General features: G+C 49.7%; 1 protein-coding gene across 1 annotated transcript in view; it reads left to right on the forward strand.

Annotated features, from left to right (window-relative positions):
• The first annotated feature begins 1,995 nt into the window (after nt 1–1,995).
• The window catches only part of GSK3B (glycogen synthase kinase 3 beta), an 89,179-nt gene continuing 66,784 nt past the window's right edge, over nt 1,996–24,390 (forward strand). The window contains 1 exon segment of the mRNA XM_038758006.1: nt 1,996–2,351. Coding sequence (XP_038613934.1) covers nt 2,264–2,351 — 88 coding nt within the window. The 5' untranslated portion in view covers nt 1,996–2,263.

Here is a 24,390-nt window from a genome sequence, read left to right on the forward strand (position 1 = left end):
GATTGACAGATACCATGATTATTATTATTATTAGTAGTAGTAGTAGTGGTAAAAGGTGCTCAGTAGGTTACAGTAGGAGATTAACAGATACCCCGATTAGGATTAGTAGTAGTAGGAGTAAAAGGCGCTCAGTAGATTACAGTAGGAGATTGACAGATACCATGATTATTATTAGTAGTAGTAAAAGGCGCTCAGTAGATTACAGTAGGAGATTAGCAGATACCCTGATTATGATTAGTAGTAGGAGTAGTAGTAGTAGTAAAAGGCGCTCAGTAGGTTACAGTAGGAGATTAACAAACAGATACCATAATTATTATTATTATTAGTAGTAGTAGTAGCAGCAGTAGTAAAAGGCGCTCAGTAGATTACAGTAGGAGATTAACAGATACCCTGATTAGGATTAGCAGTAGTAGTAGTAAAAGGCACTCAGTAGGTTACAATAGGAGATTAACAGATACCATAATTATAATTAGTAGTAGTAGTGGTAAAAGGCGCTCAGTAGATTACAGTAGGAGATTTACAGATGCCCTGATTAGGATTAGTAGTAGTAGGAGTAGAAGGCGCTCAGTAGATTACAGTAGGAGATTAACAGATACCCTGATTATGATTAGTAGTAGTAGTCGTAGTAAAAGGCACTCAGTAGGTTACAGTAGGAGATTAACAGATACCATAATTATTATTATTATTATTATTAGTAGTAGCAGTAGTAAAAGGCGCTCAGTAGGTTACAGTAGGAGATTAACAGATACCCTGATTAGGATTAGCAGTAGTAGTAGTAAAAGGCACTCAGTAGGTTACAATAGGAGATTAACAGATACCATAATTATAATTAGTAGTAGTAGTGGTAAAAGGCGCTCAGTAGATTATAGTAGGAGATTTACAGATGCCCTGATTAGGATTAGTAGTAGTAGGAGTAGAAGGCGCTCAGTAGATTACAGTAGGAGATTAACAGATACCCTGATTATGATTAGTAGTAGTAGTCGTAGTAAAAGGCACTCAGTAGGTTAGAGTAGGAGATTAACAGATAGATACCATGAATATTATTAGTAGTAGTAGTAGTAGCGGTGGTAAAAGGGGCTCAGTAGATTACAGTAGGAGATTAACAGATACCCTGATTAGGATTGGTAGTAGTAGGAGTGAGAGGCGCTCAGTAGGTACGCGGTTGGCGGTGGCGGGCGGGGTCGGCGGAGCGCAGACAAAGCCCTGCCCCTGCCGCCCCTCCCCCTCCGGGGCGGCGGCCCCGGGCCTGGCCAATCCCGCTCCCCCCATGTCTTGTGATCGGCCCACGGCGGCCTCCTATTGGCTCCCCCCGACCCCGCCCCCTCCCCCTCGGGCGCCCCCGGCCAATCAGAGCGGGGCCCCGGGGTCCGGCGCGGCGTCCTCGGGGGGCCAGCCAATAGGAGCGCGGCATCCGCCGGGGTGTTGTCCCGACCAATCAGGAAGCGGGGCGCCCCCCCCCCCCCCCCGGTGTTCGGCAACCTCCGTGCGCCCCCTCCCATTGGTCGGCGGCGCGGCCTTCGGCGTTCTCCGGCCCAGACGGCGGCGCCCCATTGGCCGGCGGGGCGCTCGGCAGTTTCCGGCCGTTTCCGACGCCGGTTAGACGCCGCCCGAAGGGCGCGGGGCGGGGTGGGGCCGGCGGGGGGGGGGGGCGTCCGGCGGCTGCGCAGTGCGTCCGTCCGACCGTCTTTTCGTCCGTCCGTCGGTCCGTCGGGGGTCCCCGGGCCCCCGGTCGCCCCCCGTCCGGCCCACAAAGGGAGGAGGAGCCGCCGGCACCGGCCATGCGGAAGCCCGGACTCCGAGCGGCCTGACCCGCCAAGGCCCGGACCCCTCCGCCGCCCCCAGCCTCATCACCCCCCCCAAAAAAAAATAGTCCCCCATCCCCCCCATCCCCCCTTCCTCTTTAAACCCCCCTTCCATCTTTCCATTTTATTTAAAAAAAAAAGGGGGGGGAGGGGGCTCCCTCCTTTTCCAGCAATTGGGAAAGGGGGGGGGTTTGAAAAAAAAAAAAAGGACCGTTCCCCCCACCTTGGGGTGGGGGGGGTGCCCCCCCCAAACCGTCCGGATTGGAAACACTTTCGACTTCCAGCACCTGGAGGATTTTTTTTTCCTTTTTTTTTTTTTGGAGGGGGGGCTGTTGAATTTTTTTCCCCTTTTTTGTTTTTAAATGCCGCATTCACCGTCGCCCCCTCCCCAGTGAAACGAAAGGAAGGCCGGAAGGGAGAGGAAGGGTGGAGGGGGGGGAAATCGAGGCACGGCCGAGACCATGTCGGGGAGGCCGAGAACCACCTCCTTTGCGGAGAGCTGCAAACCGGTGCAACAACCTTCGGCTTTTGGCAGCATGAAAGTTAGCCGTGAGTATTGATTTTTTTTTTTCCCCCCTGTTTTTTTCCTCCCACCCCGCTGAAAACGAAGGATGGTGATGAGGGTGATGGTGATGATGGCACTTACAGGGCGTGCGAAGCACCGTACTGAGCGCTGGGGTGGTTACAAGGGGAGGGGAGGCCCTCCAGCGCTTAGCACAGTGCCTGAGACCCGAGGTGGGATGGGGGAGGTCCTTGGAATGGCAGGGTTTTCACGTTAGGAGATCCAGGGAAAAGGAGAGAAGGTAAGGGGGACGCTACCATCGCCCCTCTCACCTTGGATGGGCAGTATTGGATTTTAGTTCATCCCTCGGAGGCCCAGGGAAAAGGAGAGAAGGTGGGGAGGCATCACTGTCACCCCCCCTTCACCTTGGATGGGCAGAATTGGATTTTAGTTCATCCCTCGGAGGCCCAGGGAAAAGGAGAGAAGGTAGGGGGGGACACCATTATTACTCCCCCTTCACCTTGGATGGGCAGAATTGGATTTTAGTTCATCCCTCGGAGGCCCAGGGAAAAGGAGAGAGGGTAGGGGGGACACCATTATTACTCCCCCTTTACCTTGGATGGGCAGAATTGGATTTTAGTTCATCCCTTGGGGGCCCAGGAAAAAGGAGAGAGGGTAGGGGGGACACCATTATTACTCCCCCTTCACCTTGGATGGGCAGAATTGGATTTTAGTTCTTCCCTCGGAGGCCCAGGGAAAAGGAGAGAGGGTAGGGGGGACACCATTATTACTCCCCCTTCACCTTGGATGGGCAGAATTGGATTTTAGTTCTTCCCTCGGAGGCCCAGGGAAAAGGAGAGAAGGTGGGGGGACACCACTGTCACCCCCCCCTACACCTTGGATGGGCAGAATTGGATTTTAGTTCTTCCCTCGGAGGCCCAGGGAAAAGGAGAGAAGGTAGGGGGGACACCACTGTCACCCCCTCTTCACCCTGGATGGGCAGAATTGGATTTTAGTTCTTCCCTCGGAGGCCCAGGGAAAAGGAGAGAAGGTAGGGGGGACACCACTATCACCCCCCCCCCCCCCCATCTTGGATGGGCAGAATTGGATTTTAGTTCAAACCTTGGAGGCCCAGGGAAAAGGAGAGAAGGTAGGGGAGACACCACTATCACCCCCCCCTCATCTTGGATGGGCAGAATTGGATTTTAGTTCTTCCCTCGGAGGCCCAGGGAAAAGGAGAGAAGGTAGAGGGGACACCACTGTCACCCCCCCCTACACCTTGGATGGGCAGAATTGGATTTTAGTTCTTCCCTCGGAGGCCCAGGGAAAAGGAGAGAAGGTAGGGGGGAACACCACTGTCACCCCCCCTTCACCTTGGATGGGCAGAATTGGATTTTAGTTCTTCCCTCGGAGACCCAGGGAAAGGGAGAGAAGGTAGGGGGGACCTACCATCGCCCCCCTCACCTTGGATGGGCAGAATTGGATTTTAGTCCTTCCCTCGAAGGATTCCCCCTCTTTTTTAAAAAAAAGAATCTTTTTTTTTTTGCCCGAATGCCCCGCGGCTTCAACGGAGGATTGATTTTTGTTTATTCCTTCCCCCCTCCCCAGCCCGGTGGACGTGGAAAGGGTTTGCGATTCGAAGCCCCCCGATTTTGGAGGGAGGGGGCGGTTGCGGAAAGCGAAGGCCCGAGCGCCTCGTCGGAAGGCGATGCCTTTGGAGAAGGGATGCATTTTTTGAATCCGACGGGGGCCCCCATTGGGAAGGCGGAAAACTTCAGGATGCCAGAGCCGACCCGGACGCCCTTCTGGATGGAGAAAATGGTCGCTTTTATTTAAATGAGGGAGCGAAACTGTCCCTCTTCATCAATCATTCCTCCCTTCCAAGAAGAGGCCGTTGGCGCTGGGCTTCCTCCGGGCCCAGCATTGTCCTAAATGGTGGTTCGAAATTGGGGGTTACCACCCTTCCTTTATCTCTCCCTTCCGCCCTTCTGGGCATTTGGAAGTGGATGGACTGACCCCGGGATAAAGGAACAGGTGCCCGGTGTGAGTAGGCCCCGATTTAGAGCCCGTCCCGGGCATCTCAATTCCCCGATAAAAAGAGCCTCCCCCAAGTATAGCGTTAAACTGGCACGCGACCCGACGAGTCGTTTTCGCTCCTTTTCCCGTACTGGGAAAGATGGATGTTCTTCGGCTGCGGGGAGGGCGTCCGTCCTTTCTCAGAGCGTTTCAAATGTCACCCGCCTGCTACAGCGTCCGCATCGCCAGGTGAGGCCGGGGGGCACCTTCGAGGGACCCCGGGGTCGCGGAAACGGTCCAGCCGCGGCCGGGATGCGGCCGCCTGCCGCAACCGGGGCGGAAAACTAAAGTCGTCCGAAGTCTCTTCCGTCATAGCTCGGGAGCCCGCAGTGTTGGCGTTAGGACGGTCGGTGGAGAGGGGTACGTTTCTGGGCAGGAAAACGCCGACGTCGCCCGGTCCACCGTGAGTGACAGTCGACGAGACGGGATGGACGGAAGCCCTCCCGGCGGCGGTCTCAAGCGAATCGAGGCCGTAGCGAGTCCGGCAGGGGCGGCGCGATGGCCCGACACCTGTAAAATCAGGGGCATGAGGGGGAAAATAGCCCGACCGCATCCTTGGATTCCTGGAGGACGAGAGCCTGTGGTCGGGCGACTCCCTCCCCGGTTGAAGGGCAGATGCCCGGTGAGCCGCCTCGAAGGAATCCAGGTTTTAATGGACGCGGGCTTGTTTTTGCCATTCTGGGGAAGTCGTTATCGTGTACGAGGACCTCGTAGTAACACCTTGAGGTTCTTAGGGACGGGCGGCCGTTGGCCCCTCACGGCTGGCCCGGCTGGGCCCGGGGCTCTCGACCCCGCTCCTGGGCGTGGGCCCGGGCGTGTTGGCGTGGGCCCGTGTGGGTAGAGGCGGGCGAGGGCGCGTCGGGGTCCGCAAGGGGTGAGGGGAGGCGAGGACCGGACTCTCCGCCATCCCCTGCCGTCGAGGACCCGCCGAGGCCGGGGCGGGGAAGCCCGGCGCCAAAATCCGGGCCCGCGCCTCGTTGGGCGGGCATCGGCTCTCTCCGCCCGCCGGGAAGGATGGGTGGGTGGCCGGTTTGCGTCTTCTCCCTCCGACGGCCCTCACCTCGGCCCCTCCGGCCGGAGCCCGTCGGGCGGGCTGGCCGACTTCAACGTTCGCCGCAGTTGGCCTTCGGGTCAATCGATTGGGACGTGGGCGGCCGTTCGGTATTAGCTCCACTGGGGAGGCGTCCAGTAGGTGCTTCAGACAGAGCACTCGGCCACCCAGTAGCTGTCTCCACCCTTCCTGTCACTTGGCTCCCCTTTTCCCCCTTTCGTTTTCAATTGATGATATGTGTTAAGCGTTGACCCCCCTTTTCTCCCTCCTTTTTATCAATTAATGATATGTGCTAAGCGCCTACTCTGTGCCAGCCACTGTACTAAGCGCTAGGGTTGATACAAGCTAATCCGTTTGGACGCAGTCCCTGTCCCACCTGGGCATCACAGTCCTAACCCCCGTTTGACGGTTGAGGTAACTGAGGCAAAGAGAAGTGAAGTGACTTGCTCAAGGTCACACAGCTGGCGGGAGGCGGAGCCGGGATTAGAACCCAGGTCTTTCTGACACCCAGGCCCGGGCTGTAGCCACTGGGCCACGCTGCTTCTCTGTTCAGAGGGCAGAGAGGGTTTTGGCGGGCCTCGTAAATTGGGGGTTGGCGTGACCGGGATTTCATCGCAGTGGAGACCTGAAAGTTCTGGCCGCTTCTCCCTCTCTCCGCCTCTTCCCCCCACAATCCCCAATTTTATAGTATTTATAAAGCGCTTACTCTGTATCCAACGCTGTTCCGCTGTTAGATACAGGATCATCCGGCCGGAGCCAGTCCCGGCCCCACGGGAGCTCGCGGTCGAAATCGGAGGGCGGGCAGGTTTCGAATCCCCATTTTCCAGACGAGGTAACTGAGGCCCGGAGAAGCGAAGCGACTTGCCTGAGGTCACATGGCAGACAGGGGGTGGAACCGGCATTCGAACCCGTGTCCTGTCACTCCCAGGCCGTGCTGCTTCTCTCGGGGCTGTTGGCCTGGAGCGGGCCCCCCTGAAGAGTCCCGGTTATTGATGTGGTGCTGTGGTGATAGTATATGCCATTATTATTATGATAATAGCATTATAATATAGCATTTATTAAGCACCTACTATGTGCAAAGCACTTTCTAAGCGCTGGAGAGCTTACATGGTGATCAAGTATATGCCATTATTATTATTATTATCATAGCATTATAATATAGCATCTTTTAAGCGCTTACTATGTGCAAAGCACTTTCTAAGCGCTGGAGAGCTTACAAGGTGATCAAGTATATGCCATTATTATTATCATAGCATTATAATATAGCATTTATTAAGCGCTTACTATGTGCAAAGCACTTTCTAAGCGCTGGAGAGCTTACAAGGTGATCAAGTATATGCCATTATTATTATTATCATAGCATTATAATATAGCATTTATTAAGCACTTACTATGTGCAAAGCACTTTCTAAGCGCTGGAGAGCTTACAAGGTGAGCAAGTATATGCCATTATTATTATTCTAATAGCAGTATAATATAGCATTTATTAAGCACTTACTATGTGCAAAGCACTTCCTAAGCGCTGGAGAGCTTACATGGTGATCAAGTATATGCCATTATTATTATTATTATCATAGCATTATAATATAGCATTTATTAAGTGCTTACTATGTGCAAAGCGCTTTCTAAGCGCTGGAGAGCTTACAAGGTGATCAAGTATATGCCATTATTATCACTATCACAGCATTATAATATAGTATTTATTAAGCACTTACTATGTGCAAAGCACTTTTTAAGCGCTGGAGAGCTTACAAGGTGATCAAGTATATGCCATTATTATTATCATTATTATAGCATTATAATATAGCATTTATTAAGCGCTTACTATGTGCAAAGCACTTTCTAAGCTCTGGAGAGCTTACAAGGTGATCAAGTATATGCCATTATTATTATTATCACAGCATTATAATATAGCATTTATTAAGCGCTTACTATGTGCAAAGCGCTTTCTAAGCGCTGGAGAACTTACAAGGTGATCAAGTATATGCCATTATTATTATTATCATAGCATTATAATATAGCATCTATTAAGCGCTTACTATGTGCAAAGCGCTTTCTAAGCTCTGGAGAGCTTACAAGGTGATCAAATATATGCCATTATTATTATGATCATAGCATTATAATATAGCATTTATTGAGTGCTTACTATGTGCAAAGCACTGTCTAAGCGCTGGAGAGCTTACAAGGTGATCAGGTTGTCCCACGCGGGGCTCACAGTCTTAATCCCCATTTTCCAGATGAGGGAACTGAGGCCCAGAGAAGTGAAGTGACTTGCCCAAAGTCCCACAGCTGACAGTTGGCGGAGCGGGATTTGAACCCATGACCTCTGACTCCAAAGCCCGGGCTCTTTCCACTGAGCCACGCTGCTTCTCCACGAATCGAGGCCGTAACGAGTCTATATTATTATTATATGCTAAGGTAATAATTAGTTATGGTACATAGAGCAGTGCTTAGAACAGTGCTTAGCACATAGTGCTTAACAAATACCATTATCATTATTATTAGTACTCGGTAAGCGCTTCCAAATGCCAAGCACTGTTTTAAGCGCTGGGGTAGATATAAGGTCTAGACTGTGAGCCCGTTGTTGGGTAGGGATTGCCGAATTGTACTTTCCAAGCGCTTAGTACAGTGCTCTGCACACGGTAAGCGCTCAGTAAATACGATTGAATGAATGAATATTAATCATTAATCAGGTTGGACGCAGTCCCTGTCCCCCATGGGGCTCACAGTCTTAATCCCCATTTTACAGATAATAATAATGGTGATGATGATGGTATTTGTTAAGCGCTTACTATGTGCCAAGCACTGTTCTAAGCGCTGGGGAGGTTACAAGGTGATCAGGTTGTACCCCGGGGGGCTCACGGTTTTAATCCCCATTTTACAGATAATAATAATGATGATGGTATTTGTTAAGCGCTTACTATGTGCCAAGCACTGTTCTAAGCGCCGGGGAGGTTACAAGGTGATCAGGTTGTCCCCCGGGGGGCTCACGGTTTTAATCCCCATTTTACAGATGAGGGAACTGAGGCACAGAGAAGTGAAGTGACTTGCCCAAAGTCACAGAGGTGACAAGTGGCAGAGCCGGGATTTGAACCCAGAACCTTCCGACCCCCCAGGCCCGGGCTCTGTCCACTAAAGCCACACTGGTTCTGTAACTAGCGGGGATCGCGCTTGCCCAACTTGCCTTTTCCTCACTTTACAGGCTTGGCACCTGGATAAAAATTCCCAGAGCCAAGAAACCTTATTCCCCCCCGGCAATCACAGCCACAATTGCGACATTCATTAAGCGCTTCCTACGGGCCACGCGCTGTACTAAACGCTGGGGGATTTCCCGATCAGCAGGCCGGACGCGCAGTCTGAGGAGGAGGGACCACGGGTATCGAGTCCCCATTTTACCGGTGAGGACACTGAGGCCCAGTGAAGTGACTTGTCCAAGGTCACACGGGCGCAGCGGTTGAGGTCGGCCGCACCCTCGCTAAATAACGAAACGGGATCTGTCCGGAAGAGGAGGAGTAAACTGTCTCCTGAGCGAAAAGGGGACTTTATTGTGTACAAATGAGATTCCAGAGTCGTGGAAACGGTCGGCAGACTTTAGTTGATGCCTTTTTTTTCCCCCCCAAACAGGTGGTAGTGACGATACCTTTTGAGCGCCCGGTAGGTGTGGGGTGCTGTAGTAAGCGCTGGGGAAAGCACAGCAGGAGCACGAGACGCGTTCCCTGCCTTCCCACTCGAGGCGCGGGAAGGAGTGGGAGTCAGAGGACCTGGGTTCTAATCCCGGCCCCACCACTTGATGACGATGATAGCATTTATTAAGCGCTTACTATGTGCAAAGCACTGTTCTAAGCGCTGGGGAGGTTCCAAGGAGGTCAGGTTGTCCCACAGGGGTCTCACAGTCTTAATCCCCGTTTTACAGATGAGGGAACTGAGGCACAGAGAAGTTAAGGGACTTGCCCAAAGTCACACAGCTGACAATTGGCAGAGCTGGGATTCGAACCCATGACCCCTGACTCCAAAGCCCGTGCTCTTTCCACTGAGCCACGCTGCTTCTGCTGCTTGTCTGCTGTATGACCTTGGCCCAGTCACTCCACTTCTCTGGGCCCCCGTGACCTCATCTTTATACATATATACATATGTATATATGTTTGTACATATTTATTACTCTATTTATTTTACCTGTACATATCTATTCTATTTATTTTATTTTGTTAGTATGTTTGGTTTTGTTCTGTCTCCCCATTTTAGACTGTGAGCCCACTGTTGGGTAGGGACTGTCTCTAGATGTTGCCAGCTTGTACTTCCCAAGCACTTAGTACAGTGCTCTGCACACAGTAAGCGCTCAATAAATACGATTGATTGATCTGGAAAATGGGGATGAAGACCGGGAGCCCCATGTGGGACGGGGGACCATGTCCAGCGTGATTAGTCATTCATTCATTCATTCAGTCGTATTTATGTGAGCGCTTACCGTGTGCGCTGCACTGTACTAAGCGCTTGGGAAGGCCAAGTTGGCAACGTAGAGAGACGGTCCCTACCCGACTGTGGGCTCACGGTCTAGACGGGCCCGAGGAGGCCACGGCGTCCCAGGGAGGAGCAGAATCAATCAATCAATCAATCAATCGTATTTATTGAGCGCTTACTATGTGCAGAGCACTGCACTAAGCGCTTGGGAAGTACAAATTGGCAACACATAGAGACAGTCCCTACCCAACAGTGGGCTCACAGTCTAAAAGGGGGAGACAGAGAAGAGAACCAAATATACCAACAAAATAAAATAAATAGGATAGAAATGTACAAGTAAAATAAATAAATAAATAAATAAATAGAGTAATAAATATGTACAACCATATATACACATATACAGGTGCTGTGGGGAAGGGAAGGAGGTAAGATGGGGGGATGGAGAAGAGACACTTCCCGCATCTTGCGTGGGCGCCTCATCACAAGGTACTGAGTTCGAATCCCGTTAGCCCCAAGTTTCCCCGCTGCACTGGAAATAATGGGGCCGAATCTTTTCAGTCGATCCCGTGCGGATCTTCTCCGTAATCCTGACCTCATTACCTTCCCCGTCTCCGTTATTCATTCATCCAGTCGTATTTATTGAGCGCTTACTATGTGCAGAGCACTGTACTAAGCACTTGGGAAGTACAAATTGGCAACATGTAGAGACGGTTCTCCTTCCTTCGAAGGGGAGGCGACCACTCCATCCGTTGCTCCGTGTGAGCGTCTGCCTGTGTTGCATTAGTTGTATTAACACAATTTATTTGTACACGTTTATTTTATTTATTTTATTTTGTTAATATGTTTGGTTTCGTTCTCTGTCTCCCTTTTAGACTGTGAGCCCGCCGTTGGGTAGGGACCGGCTCTAGATGTTGCCAACTTGTCCTTCCCAAGCGCTTAGTATGAGAAGCTTTTCGACTGTGAGCCCACTGTTGGGTAGGGACCGTCTCTAGATGTTGCCAACTTGTCCTTCCCAAGCGCTTAGTACAGTGCTCTGCACACAGTAAGCGCTCAATAAATACGATTGATGATGAGAAGCAGCGTGGCTCTAGTGGGAAAGAGCCCGGGCTTTGGAGTCAGGGGTCATGGGTTCAAATCCCGGCTCCGCCGCTTGTCAGCTGGGTGACTTTGGGCAAGTCACTTGACTTCTCCGGGCCTCAGCTCCCTCATCTGTCAAATGGGGATTAAAACTGCAAGCCCCCCGTGGGGCAACCCGATCACCTCGTAACCTCCCCAGCGCTTAGAACAGTGCTTTGCACATAGGAAGCGCTTAATAAATACTATCATTATTAGTAGTAGTAGTAGTACGGGACTGTCTCTATATGTTGCCAACTTGTACTTCCCAAGCGCTTAGTACAGTGCTCTGCACACAGTAAGCGCTCAATAAATACGATTGATGATGATGATGATGAAGCGCTCAATAAATACGATTGAATGAATGAACGAACACTAAAATTCCTTCATTCCTTGTAACAATAATGATAATAATTGTAGTGTTTAAGTGCTAACTCTGTGTCCGGCACCTGTCTATCATTTGTTTCGGTTTGTTGTCTGTCTCCCCCTTCTAGGCTGTGAGCCCACTGTTGGGTAGGGACCGTCTCCATATATTGCCGATTTGTCCTTCCCAAGCGCTTAGTACAGCGCTGTGCACGCAGCAAGCGCTCAATAAATAGGATTGAATGAATGACTAGAAGGGGGAGCGCGTATTATTGTGGCAGTGAAGTCTCCCAAGCACTTAGCACGGTGCTCTGCGCACAGTTGAATAAACGCGATTGAATAAATGAGTGCGTCTCCCCCAGCGCTTACTACATAGTCCCTCACAAATTAAAAAAATATATATATCACGATTGGTTGATGCCCCTCCCTGTCAGTTGGGCACCTGAAACGCCCGCCCCGCTTCTGGTTGGCATCTTGCCGATCACGCTGGCCTGCTCCCACGGAGCCTGCCTTCGCTCGGCCTCCGCTTCCCCCCGGCGTCTCTCGACCGGTCATCATCATCATCAATCGTATTTATTGAGCGCTCACTGTGTGCTGAGCACTGTACTAAGCTCCGTCGGTATTCGTTGCGCGCTTGCCGCGTGCAAAGCGCTGGGGAGAGGACACTAAAACAGTCAGCAGACACACTCCCTGCCCCCAACGAGCTGACGGTCTAGAGGGGGAGACAGGCATTCATAGAAAGCAACATATAAATGACAGATCGATCAATCAGTCGTATTTATTGAGCGCTTACTGCGTGCGGAGCACTGTACTAAGCGCCTGGGACGTCCAAGTTGGCAACGTCTAGAGACAGTCCCTATCCAACAGTGGGCTCGCAGTCTAGAAGATGATAATAATGATAATGATGATGGCGTTTATTAAGCGATTACTATGTGCAAAACACCGTTCTAAGCGCTGGGGAGGTTACAGGGTGACCAGGTTGTCCCACGGGGGGCTCACAGTCTTCATCCCCGTTTTCCAGATGAGGGAACTGAGGCCTAGAGAAGTGAAGTGACTTGCCCAAAGTCACTCAGCTGACAGTCGGCAGAGCTGGGATTTGAACACATGACTTTGGACTCCCAAGCCCGGGTTCTTGCAGCCGAGCCATGCTGCCTCTCTACCGATATGTGCTTAAATGCTGTGCGGTGTCAGTAATAATAATGATGATGATATTTGTTAAGCGCTTACTATAATAATAATAATAATAATGATGATGGCATTTGTTAAGCGCTTACTATGTGCAAGGCACTGTTCTAAGCACTGGGGGGGGGTGCAAGGTGATCAGGTTATCCCACGTGGGGCTCACCGTCTCAATCCCCATTTTACAGATGAGGGAACTGAGGCTCAGATAAGTTAAGTGACTTGCCCAAGGTCACACAGCAGACATGTGGCGGAGTCAGGATTTGAACCCATGACTTCGGACTCCCTTTTGCGGCCGAGCCACGCTGCTTCTCTACAGATATGTGCCTGAGTGCTGTGCGGTGTCAGTAATAATAATAATGATGATGATATTTGTTAAGCGTTTACTATGTGCAAAGCACCGTTCTAATACTTATTGAACGCCGACTGGTGGGCGGGGGCCCTGTACTAAGCGCTTGGGAGAGGACGGTACGGTAGAATCGGCCTCCATTGGGAACGCAAGGCAGGATCATCATCATCAATCGTATTTATTGAGCGCTTACTATGTGCAGAGCACTGTACTAAGCGCTTGGGAAGTACAAATTGGCAACGTATAGAGACAGTCCCTACCCAACATGGGAGGTCTGCATCCGGAGCGTTCCCGATTTTTCATCGCCGCCTGCCTCGGTGAGCATTCGACGGCCCGTTGGTTCTTAAGGAGTCACGGCGGCCTCCTCGGGGAGGTCAGTCAATCAATCAATCAATCAATCAATCGTATTTATTGAGCGCTTACTATGTGCAGAGCACTGTACTAAGCGCTTGGGAAGTACAAATTGGCAACATATAGAGACAATCTCTACCCAACAGTGGGCTCACAGTCTAAAAGGGGGAGACAGAGAACAAAACCAAACATACTAACAAAATAAAATAAATAGAATAGATATGTACAAATAAAATAAATAAATAAATAGAGTAATAAATATGTACAAACATATATACATATATACAGGTGCTGTGGGGAAGGGAAGGAGGCAAAATGTGGGGGGATGGAGAGGGGGACGAGGGGGAGAGGAAAGAAGGGGCTCAGTCTGGGAAGGCCTCCTGGAGGAGGTGAGCTCTCAGCAGAGCCTTGAGCTCTCAGCCTCTCAGTCAGTCGATCAGATTTATTGAGCACCCCCCTGCGTGCAGAGCACAGTCCTGAGAGCTTGGGAGAGGACAATATATAGCAATATAGCAATAGCAATATAGCAATATATAATAATAATAATAATGGCATTTGTTAAGCGCTTACTATGTGCAAAGCACTGTTCTGAGCGCTGGGGCATGCAAGGTGATCAGGTGGTCCCACATGGGGCTCACAATCTTAATCTCCATTTGACAGATGAGGTCACTGAGGCTCAGAGAAGTTAAGTGACTTGCCCAAGTTCACACAGCAGACATGTGGCAGAGCCGGGATTCGAACCCATGGCCTCTGACTCCCAAGCCCGGGCTCTTTCCAGTGAGCCACGCTGCTTCTCACAAAATCATATATACAAAATGTATCAGTCAATCAATCAATCGTATTTATTGAGCGCTTACTATGTGCAGAGCACTGTACTAAGCGCTTGGGAAGTACAAATTGGCAACATGTAGAGACAGTCCCTACCCAACAGTGGACTCACAGTCTAAAAGGGGGAGACAGAGAACAAAACCAAACATACTAACAAAATAAAATAAATAGAATAGATATGTACAAGCAAAATAAATAGAGTAATAAATATGTACAAACATATATACCTGTATATATATATATACATATATACCTATATATATATATACCTATATATATATATTGCTAATTATATATAGCAATATATGTATATATATACATATATACCTGTATATATATATATATTGCTAATTATATATATAGCAATATATGTATGTATATACATATATACCTGTATATATATACATATATACCGGTATATATGTGTGTATATATATATATATATATTGCTAATTATATATATAGCAATATAACGGATACGTTCCCTGCCCACAGCGAGCTTACAGTCTACAGTGCTTTGCACTTAGCAAGCGCGTAATAAATGCCGTTATTATTATTATTACGGCGGAGGAGGCGGACGTGAAGAGCAATGAATGAATAAACGACGGATCGGGACATAAATACCGTGGGGCCGAGGGAGGGGGGGATAAAAGATGGAAATCCAAATGGAGGGGGGAGAAGAGGAAAAGGGAATGCCCGGACTCCGGGGTTCAAACAGGGAAGGGTGACGTTGGTCCCCGATAGCAAAACGGGGACCCCCTCGTACCGGGCGAGCGGGAAGAGCTCGTAATTGGGATAAAGAGTCCCCCGCCACCATTTTATTTTTTTATAAAAAAGGTCAAATAAAATGAGAAGACGTCTTCTGACCGGCTGTTCGGAAAGCGTCCCCAAGTCCTGCATCCGCGACTGCAGCATCTACATATCTATTCTATTTATTACATATCTATTCTATTTATTTTATTTGGTTAGTATGTTTGGTTTTGTTCCCTGTCTCCCCCTTTTCGACTGTGAGCCCACTGTTGGGCAGGGACCGTCTCTATAGGTTGCCAATTTGTACTTCCCAAGCGCTTAGTACGGTGCTCTGCACACAGTAAGTGCTCAATAAATACGATTGATGATGATGATGATAAAGGCGTGGCTTCTCGCGAGCGGAGACCGCTCATCAATCCGTCGGCGGCCCTTTTTGAGCGCCAACTGCGTGCGGGGCGCTGTACTAAGCGCTTGGGAGGGGACCGTACGGCAGGGTCGGTAGAGACGTGCCCTGCCCGTAAACCGGTGGCTCGTCCTTTATCCTTGAGGCGAGTTCATCCCTCGGAAGACCGAAAAAGCCCTATTGGGGAGAGCGTCGCGACCCTGTCATTTGATTCATTCAGTCGTACTTAGTGAGCGCTTGCCGTGTGCAAAACATTGTACTAAGCGCTTGAGAGCGTCGCGACCCTGTCATTTGATTCATTCAGTCGTACTTAGTGAGCGCTTGCCGTGTGCAAAACATTGTACTAAGCGCTTGAGAGCGTCGCGACCCTGTCATTTGATTCATTCAGTCGTACTTAGTGAGCGCTTGCCGTGTGCAAAGCATTGTACTAAGCGCTTGAGAGCGTCGCGACCCTGTCATTTGATTCATTCAGTCGTACTTAGTGAGCGCTTGCCGTGTGCAAAGCACTGTACTAAGCGCTTGGGCGAGAACAGCCTAACAGCCCGCAGGCACATTCTCCGCCCCCGACAAGCTTACAGTCTAGAAGGGGAGATGGACATTAATATAAATTAATAAATAGATGCGCCAGCATATTATCTCAGGATCTTCTTTGTAAGCCCACTCTTCTAGACTGTAAGCCCACTGTTGGGTAGGGACTGTCTCCGTATGTTGCCAGCTTGTACTTCCCAAGCGCTTAGTACAGTGCTCTGCACAGTGTAAGCGCTCAATAAATACGATTTGATTGATTGATTGACTCATTTTTAATGGCACTTAACTGCTTACTACGTGGCAGGCGCTGTACTGAGCTCTGGGGTGGAAACAAGCTGATCAGGCCGGGCACAGTCTCCGTCCCACACGGGGCTCTCAGTCTTTATCCCCATTTTCCAGATGAGGGCACTGAGGCCCAGGCACATTCCCGGCCCACAAGGAGCTTCCAGTCTCCACAAAGGCCGGTCCATCGCCACTCTTCAAGATGGCACGACCGGGCGACCTCTCCTCCAATGAACCCTCTGAGGGGAGGGCACCGGGTCCTCCCGTTCATTCATTCAGTCGTATTTAGTGAGCGCTCACTGTGTGCAGAGCACTGTACTGAGCGCTTAGCACTGTAGATTTCCTTCGCTCGGCGGTGTAGACGGGGGGCAGCGCCGGAGGGCCCTGGGAGCCCCCAGGGGCATCAACTTCAGCGTTGGTAATATCGTCGTGGCTAGAGCCCGGGCCTGGGGGTCAGACGGTCATGGGTTCTAATCCTGACTCCACCGCTTGTCTGCTGGGTGACCCTGGTCCAGTCACTTCCCTGTGCCTCAGTTACCTCATCCGTAAAATGGGGACGGGGACTCTGTCCATCCCAGTTTGCTTGTATCTACCCCCGCGCTTAGTACAGTGCCTGGCACACAGCACAAATACCGTAGTTATTACTATCATTATTATTATTATTAAATGCATTTATGTAGCTCCTCCTGTCTATTCAATTGTACATGTAGTTATTTTATATTTTTAGGTTGGCGTCCCCATTAGAATGTATGTTTCTTGAGGTCAGGGAACATGTCTTTTTTTAAGCAAGTAAAAAATAGTAAGCACATAGTAAGCGCTCAATAAATACGATTGATGATGATGATGTCTTTTTCTATTCTGTACTTCTGAAGTGTAGTTTGTTCATTCATTCATTCGTATTTTTTGAGCGCTTACTGTGTGCAGAGCACTGTACTAAGCGCTTGGGAAGTCCAAGTTGGCAACATCTAGAGACGGTCCCGACCCAACAGCGGGCTCACAGTCTAGAAGGGGGAGACGGACGACGAAACCAAACATATTAACAAAATGAAATAAATAGAATAAATATGTAGAAATAAAATAAATAAATAGGTACAAACATGAGGTAACTAAGGCTGTTCTGTACTAAGCGCTTGGGAGAGCTCAGTGCAACTGAATTAGTCCCGTTCTCTGCCCATAGAGAGCTCACAGTCTAAATGGGGAGACAGACATTCATATAAATGAGAAGCAGCGTGGCTCAGTGGAAAGAGCCCGGGCTTTGGAGTCAGGGGTCATGGGTTCGAATCCCGGCTCTGCCAACTGTCAGCCGGGTGACTTTGGGCAAGTCACTTCACTTCTCTGGGCCTCAGTTCCCTCATCTGGAAAAGGGGGATGAAGACTGTGAGCCCCCCGTGGGACAGCCTGATCTCCTTGTAACCTCCCTAATCAATCAATCGTATTGAGCGCTTACTGTGTGCAGAGCACTGTACTGAGCGCTTGGGAAGTCCAAGTTGGCAACACATAGAGACAGTCAAGTTGGGAACATCTAGAGACGGTCCCTACCAAACAGTGGGCTCACTGTCTAGAAGGGGGAGACAGAGAACAAAACAAAACATATTAACAGAATTAAATAAATAGAATAGATATGTACAAGTAAAATAAATAAATACATAGAGTAATTAATAAAGAAAGAAAGAGATGAACCAAAAAGCGAAAGGCGAGGATTTGTCTCCTGCTTCTGTTGAACTTTTCCAAGTGTTTATTACAGCATACCATAGTACATAAGACCTGATCACCTTGTATCTCCCCCAGCGCTTTGAACAGTGCTTGGCACATAGTAAGCGCTTAACAAATGCCATTATTATTATTATTATTATTATTATTATGAGAAGCAGCGTGGCTCAGTGGAAAGAGCCTGGGCTCGGGAGTCAGAGGTCATGGGTTCGAATCCCAGCTCCACCACTTGTCAGCTGGGTGACCGTGGGCAAGTCACTTCTCTGTGCCTCAGTGACCTCATCTGTAAAATGGGAATTAAGACTGTGAGCCCCGTGTGGGACAGCCTGATCACCTTGTATCCCCCCCCCCCCCCAGTGCTTAGGACGGTGCTTCGCACATAGTAAGCGCTTAACAAATGCCATCATTATTATTATTACAGTGCTCGGCACACGGTAAATACGATTGACGGGCTGACAGATGTAATAATCTCCTCTTCAGGAAAAAGGCCACTTAATAATAATAATAATGGCATTTATTAAGCGCTTACTATGTGCAAAGCACTGTTCTAAGCGCTGGGGCGGTTGCAAGGTGATAGGGTTGCCCCACGGGGGGCTCCCAGTCTTCATCCCCATTTTCCAGATGGGGGAACTGAGGCCCAGAGAATCAATCAATCGATCGTATTTATTGAGCGCTTACTGCGTGCCGAGCACTGTACTAAGCGCTTGGGAAGTCCAAGGTGGCAACATATAGAGACGGTCCCGACCCAACAGTGGGCTCACAGTCTAAAAGAAGTGACTTGCCCAAAGTCACCCAGCTGAGAACCAGTGGTGGCGGGATTTGAACCCATGACCTCGGACTCCAAAGCCCGGGCTCTTTCCACTGAGCCACGCTGCTTCTCCAGACCTGTTCCGGGCCCGATAGAGGGCTTTATCGATGCTAAATTGAAGCGAGCCTGAGTCACCCGGCCAAACCGGTGAAGAAAATCCAAAGGAGGGACAGGGAAGTGCTTAGAAGCCAAAACAAACCTTGTTCCGGAGAAAAGAGTTTCTGTTCCTGTCTTCCCTCCTGAAGGCCCTGCCCCTCACCAACTTTCTAGACTGTAAGCCCATTGTTGGGTAGGGACCGTCTCTATATGTTGCCGATTTGCATTTCCCAAGCGCCTAGTACAGCGCTCTGCACACAGTAAGCGCTCAATAAATACGATTGAACGAACCAACACCCCTTCCGTCTTGGACTACAGCGCTTATCTGTCATTTGAAAAAATGTACGTTCACGTCTGTCTCCCCCCCGCCTCCGGACTCTAAGCTGCTTGTGGGCGGGGAATGTGTCTGTTAATGATAATAATGCATTCAAGCGTATTTATTGAGCGCTTACCATGTGCAGAGCACTGTGCTCGGCGCTCGGGAGGTACAAGTTGGCAATGATAATTGTGGTATTTGTTACACGCTTACTATGTGCCGGGCGCTGTAATAATAATAATAACGATGATGGCGTTTGTTAAACGCTTACTATGTGCTGGGCGCTGTAATAATAATAATAATAATGATGGCATTTGTTAAACGCTTACTATGTGCCGGGCACTGTAATAATAATAATAATAACGATGGCATTTGTTAAACGCTTACTATGTGCTGGGCGCTGTAATAATAATAATAATGATGGCATTTGTTAAACGCTTACTGTGTGCCGGGCGCTGTAATAATAATAATAATGATGATGGCATCTGTTAAACGCTTACTATGTGCTGGGCGCTGTAATAATAATAATAATAATGATGGCATTTGTTAAACACTTACTTTGTGCCGGGCGCTGTAATAATAATAATAATGATGATGGCATTTGTTAAGTGCTTACTATGTGCAAAGCACTTTTCTAAGCTCTGGGGAGGTTATAAGGTATTCAGGTTGTCCCACGGGGGGCTCACAGTCTTAATCCCCGTTTTACAGATGAGATAACTGAGGCCCAGAGGAGTTAAGTGACTTGCCCAAAGTCACCCAGCTGACAACTGGCGGAGCCGGGATTTGAACCCATGACCTCTGACTCCAAAGCCCGGGCTCTTTCCATTGAGCCACACTGTACTGTGCGCTTGGGAGAGTCCAATACACCTCAGCTGAGAGACGCGATCCCTATCCTCACAGCTCAGTGGAAAGAGCCCGGTCTTTGGAGTCAGAGGTCATGGGCTCAAATTCCAGCTCCACCACATGTCTGCTGTGTGACCTTGGGCCAGTCACTTAACTTGTCTGAGCCTCAGTTCCCTCATCTGTAAAATGGGGATTAAGACTGTGAGCCCCACATGGGGCAGCTTGATCACCTTGTATCCCCCCCCCAGCGTTTAGAACAGTGTTTTGCACATAGTAAGCGCTTAACAAATGCCATCATTATTATTATTATTATTATCTCTTCCTCAGTTCCCTCATCTGTAAAATGGGGATGGAGACAGTGAGCCCCACGGGGGACAACCTCGTCACCTTGTATCCTCCCCAGCGCTTAGAACAGTGCTTTGCACGTAGTAAAAGCTTAATAAATGCAGTCATCATCATTATTATTATTATTATCTCTGCCTCAGTTCCCTCATCTGTAAAATGGGGATGGAGACTGTGAGCCCCACGGGGGACAACCTGATCACCTTGTATCCTCCCCAGCGCTTAGAACCGTGCTTTGCACATAGTAAAAGCTTAATAAATGCCATCATTATTATTATAATCTCTGCCTCAGTTCCCTCAACTGTAAAATGGGGATGGAGACCGTGAACCCCACGGGGGACAACCTGATCACCTTGTATCCTCCCCAGCACTTAGAACAGTGCTTTGCACATAGTAAAAGCTTAATAAATGCCACCATTATTGTTATCATCTCTGCCTCAGTTCCCTCATCTGTAAAATGGGGATGGAGACCGTGAACCCCATGGGGGACAACCTGATCACCTTGTATTCATTCATTCATTCAGTCGTATTTATTGAGCGCTTACTGTGTGCAGAGCACTGGACTAAGCGCTTGGGAAGTCCAAGTTGGCAACATATAGAGACGGTCCCTACCCAACAGCGGGCTCACTGCCCAACGTGGGGCACCCATGGGGGGCCGACGTCGCCCAGAGCCCACGAGTCTCTGGTCTTTTAGACTGTCTTTTAGACTGTGAGCCCACTGGTGGGTAGGGACTGTCTCTATATGGTGCCAACTTGGACTTCCCAAGCGCTTAGTACAGTGCTCTGCACACAGTAAGCGCTCAATAAATACGATTGATTGATTGATTGATTGATTTTGTCCCGCTTGGGCCTAGCTTCTCGGGCACCTCAGCCGGGCAGCAGCGGCGAGCGGAGACCCGGCTGGTCACCCCTCCGGAGAGCCGCTCGGCGGTCCGCAGGCCGTCCCCTCCTCTTCTCCCTCTCCCCGTTCCTCAAATTCCCCGGGCTCTGTCGCTTCCGAGGATTCTCGGATCCCCGCCGGCTCGCCGCCCGACAGCCGAGGGCATCTCTGCCCCCGGCCTAAAGCGCCCAGAAATAGAAAGCAGAGGCCCGGCTCCCCTCCTGCAGTTGGAAGCCCATCCGGACATTGTCACCTAGCCTGAGCAGCGGAGGAAGCGGCGCTCACCTCGCCCGAAAACTGGCCGGGGATGGGGCGGGAATGCCGGGCCCGCCGTCCGAGGATCCGCGGCCTCGTTTGGAGCGGTTTCCGGCCTGCGAGTCTCCTCACGCCTCGCGGATACGTTAGATGACTCATGAATGACTCCGTCCCGGCCTCTCCTCTCCCCCGGCACAGACGGACGGCTTCGGCCCCGGCAGGGAACGGTCAGCTAGTTGGCCGCGGAAGCCGTGGCCGGTTGCCATAGAAGGAAAAGGAAGCGGAGACGGAGCGCGGGCCGAGATGCTCTAGATGCCCATCCGCTGGCTATTTGAGCAGCCGGGCTCTTCCCACCGAGCCACGCTGCTTCTGAGCGCCGGGGTAGATACAATCAATCAATCAATCAATCAATCATATTTATCGAGCGCTTACTGCGTGCAGAGCACTGGACTAAGCGCTTGGGAAGCACAAGTCGGCAACACATAGAGACAGTCCCTACCCAACAGTGGGCTCACAGTCTAGAAGGGGGAGACAGAGAACAAAACCAAACATACTAACAAAATAAAATAAATAGAATAGATATGTACAAGTAAAATAAATAAATAGAGTAATAAATATGTACATACATATATACAGGTGCTGTGGGGAAGGGAAGGAGGTAAGATGGGGTGACGCGGAAGATACAAGATAATCGGGTTGGATCCAGTCCCTGCCCTCGGCTGGGGCTCACGGTCCAAGTCGCAGGGGAAAAAAAAGGATTGAGTCTCCATTGTACAGATGAGGAAACTGAGGCCCAGAAGAGTTACGTGACCGGCGCACGGTCACACAGACAGGCTTCTAATCCCGGCCCTACCGCTTGTCTGGTTGGGCGGCCCTGTAACTTCTCCGTGCCTCATCTGTAAAATGGGGATGAAGACTGTGAGCCCCATGTGGCATTGCTCTATTTTTATTTATTTTATTACTCTATTTCATTTGTGCATATTTTGTCTATTGATTTTATTTTGTTAAGACGTTTAGTTTTGTTCTCTGTCTCCCCTTTCTAGACTGTGAGCCCGCTGTTGGGTAGGGACCGTCTCTAGATGTTGCCGACTTGGACTTCCCGAGCGCTTAGTACAGTGCTCTGCACACAGTAAGCGCTCAATAAATACGAGTGAGTGAATGAATGAATTCCGATAAAGAAACTAGCCGGCTTGCTCTCGTCCCCTCATCTCAGCGTGGCTTAGCGGAAAGAGCCCGGGCTTGGGAGTCAGAGGTCGTGGGTTCAAATCCCTGCTCCGCCACTTATCAGCCGTGTGACTTTGGGCGAGTCACTTCACTTCTCTGGACCTCAGTGACCTCACCCATAAAATGAAGACTGTGAGCCCCAAGTGGGACAACATGATGACCTTGTAATAATAACAATAATAATAATGGCATTTATTAAGCGCTTACTGTGTGTAAAGCGCTGGGGAGGCTACAAGGTGATCGGGTTGTCCCACGGGGGGCTCACAGTCTTAATCCCCATTTTACAGATGAGGTAACTGAGGCACAGAGAAGTTTGTATCTACCGCAGTCCTCAGAACAGTGCTTGGCACGTAGTAAGCGCTTAACAAATACCAGTATTATCATTATTATTATCTCCTTTACTCTTGTGGTGAATTGATTGCCGAAAGCAGGGCACTGTACTGAATCCCCACTGTTGGGTAGGGACCGCCTCTGTATGTTGCCAACTTGTACTTCCCAAGCGCTTAGTACAGTGCTCTGCACACAGTAAGCGCTCAATAAGTACGAATGAACGAATGAATACTTAAGAAGAAGATGGAAGGCTAAGTAGGCTCGAGGAGAGATATTTGGGAGATATTATTACTCTATTGGTACATATTTATTACTCTATTTATTTATCATTTATTTATTTATTTTACTTGTACATTTCTATCCTACTTATTTTATTTTGTTGGTATGTTTGGTTCTGTTCTCTGTCTCCCCCTTTTAGACTGTGAGCCCACTGTCGGGTAGGGACTGTCTCTATGTGATGCCAATTTTTACTTCCCAAGCGCTTAGTACAGTGCTCTGCACATAGTAAGCGCTCAATAAATACGATTGATTGATTGATTGGGAGAGGACAGTGGGAGTCGGCAGAAAATGTGTCTACCAACTCTGTTTTTGGACGCTCCCAAGCGCTTAGTACAGTGCCCTGCACACGGTAAGCGCTCAATAAATACGATCGACCGACACCGTCCCGAGCCCTCGGGAGAGTCCAGTAGAGTTAAAAGACTCAATCTCTGCCTTCAAGACGCTTCCGGGGGCACTGTACTGAGGGCTTGGGAGAGTATTACAGAGTAAGTAGGCCGGAAGCGTGGCCGCAAGGAGCTTCCAGCGAAAATCTCCCCTTCTGATCCCCCCACTTTCCTTCCTGGGTGGGCGTGAGGGTCACTTCCCGACCAAGTCTCATCAATCAATCAATCGTATTTATTGAGCGCTTACTGTGTACGGAGCAGTGTACTAAGAGTCTCCTCCAAAGACCACCCGATTTCTTTCCCTTTTTATTCTGCAGCTGCCGAAGGCGGCTGCTATTTGTGGGCAGGAATTCTGCCGGGCAAATCCGGGTCCCGCCTCTTCTCTCTCCGGCCGGGAGCGGGGGCGGGAAGGATCCCGGTATCCGGTCGGTCCAGCTCGGTGGCTCAGGTCGGCTCTCGGGACGGGTTAATTAACCGGTCGGCGGCATTTATGGAGCACACGCCGTGTGGTCCCCCTCTCCATCCCCCCCGTCTTACCTCCTTCCCTTCCCCACGGCACCTGTATATATGGATATATGTTTGTACATATTTATTACTCTATTTATTTTACTTGTACATATCTATTCTATTTATTTTATTTTGTTAATATGTTTGGTTTGGTCCTCTGCCTCCCCCTTCTAGACTGTGAGCCCGCTGTGGGGTAGGGACCGTCTCTAGATGTTGCCAACTTGGACTTCCCAAGCGCTCAGTCCAGTGCTCTGCACACAGTAAGCGCTCAATAAATACAATTGATTGATTGATTGATGAATGTGCAGAGCGGTGTACTGAACGCTTGGGAGAGGACGGTTCTAAATGAGCTTTCAGTCCAGAGGGGAAGACGCAGGTGAAC

The sequence above is a fragment of the Tachyglossus aculeatus genome, chromosome 16 (genome assembly GCF_015852505.1).
Source record: "Tachyglossus aculeatus isolate mTacAcu1 chromosome 16, mTacAcu1.pri, whole genome shotgun sequence".
Lineage (NCBI taxonomy): Eukaryota > Metazoa > Chordata > Mammalia > Monotremata > Tachyglossidae > Tachyglossus > Tachyglossus aculeatus.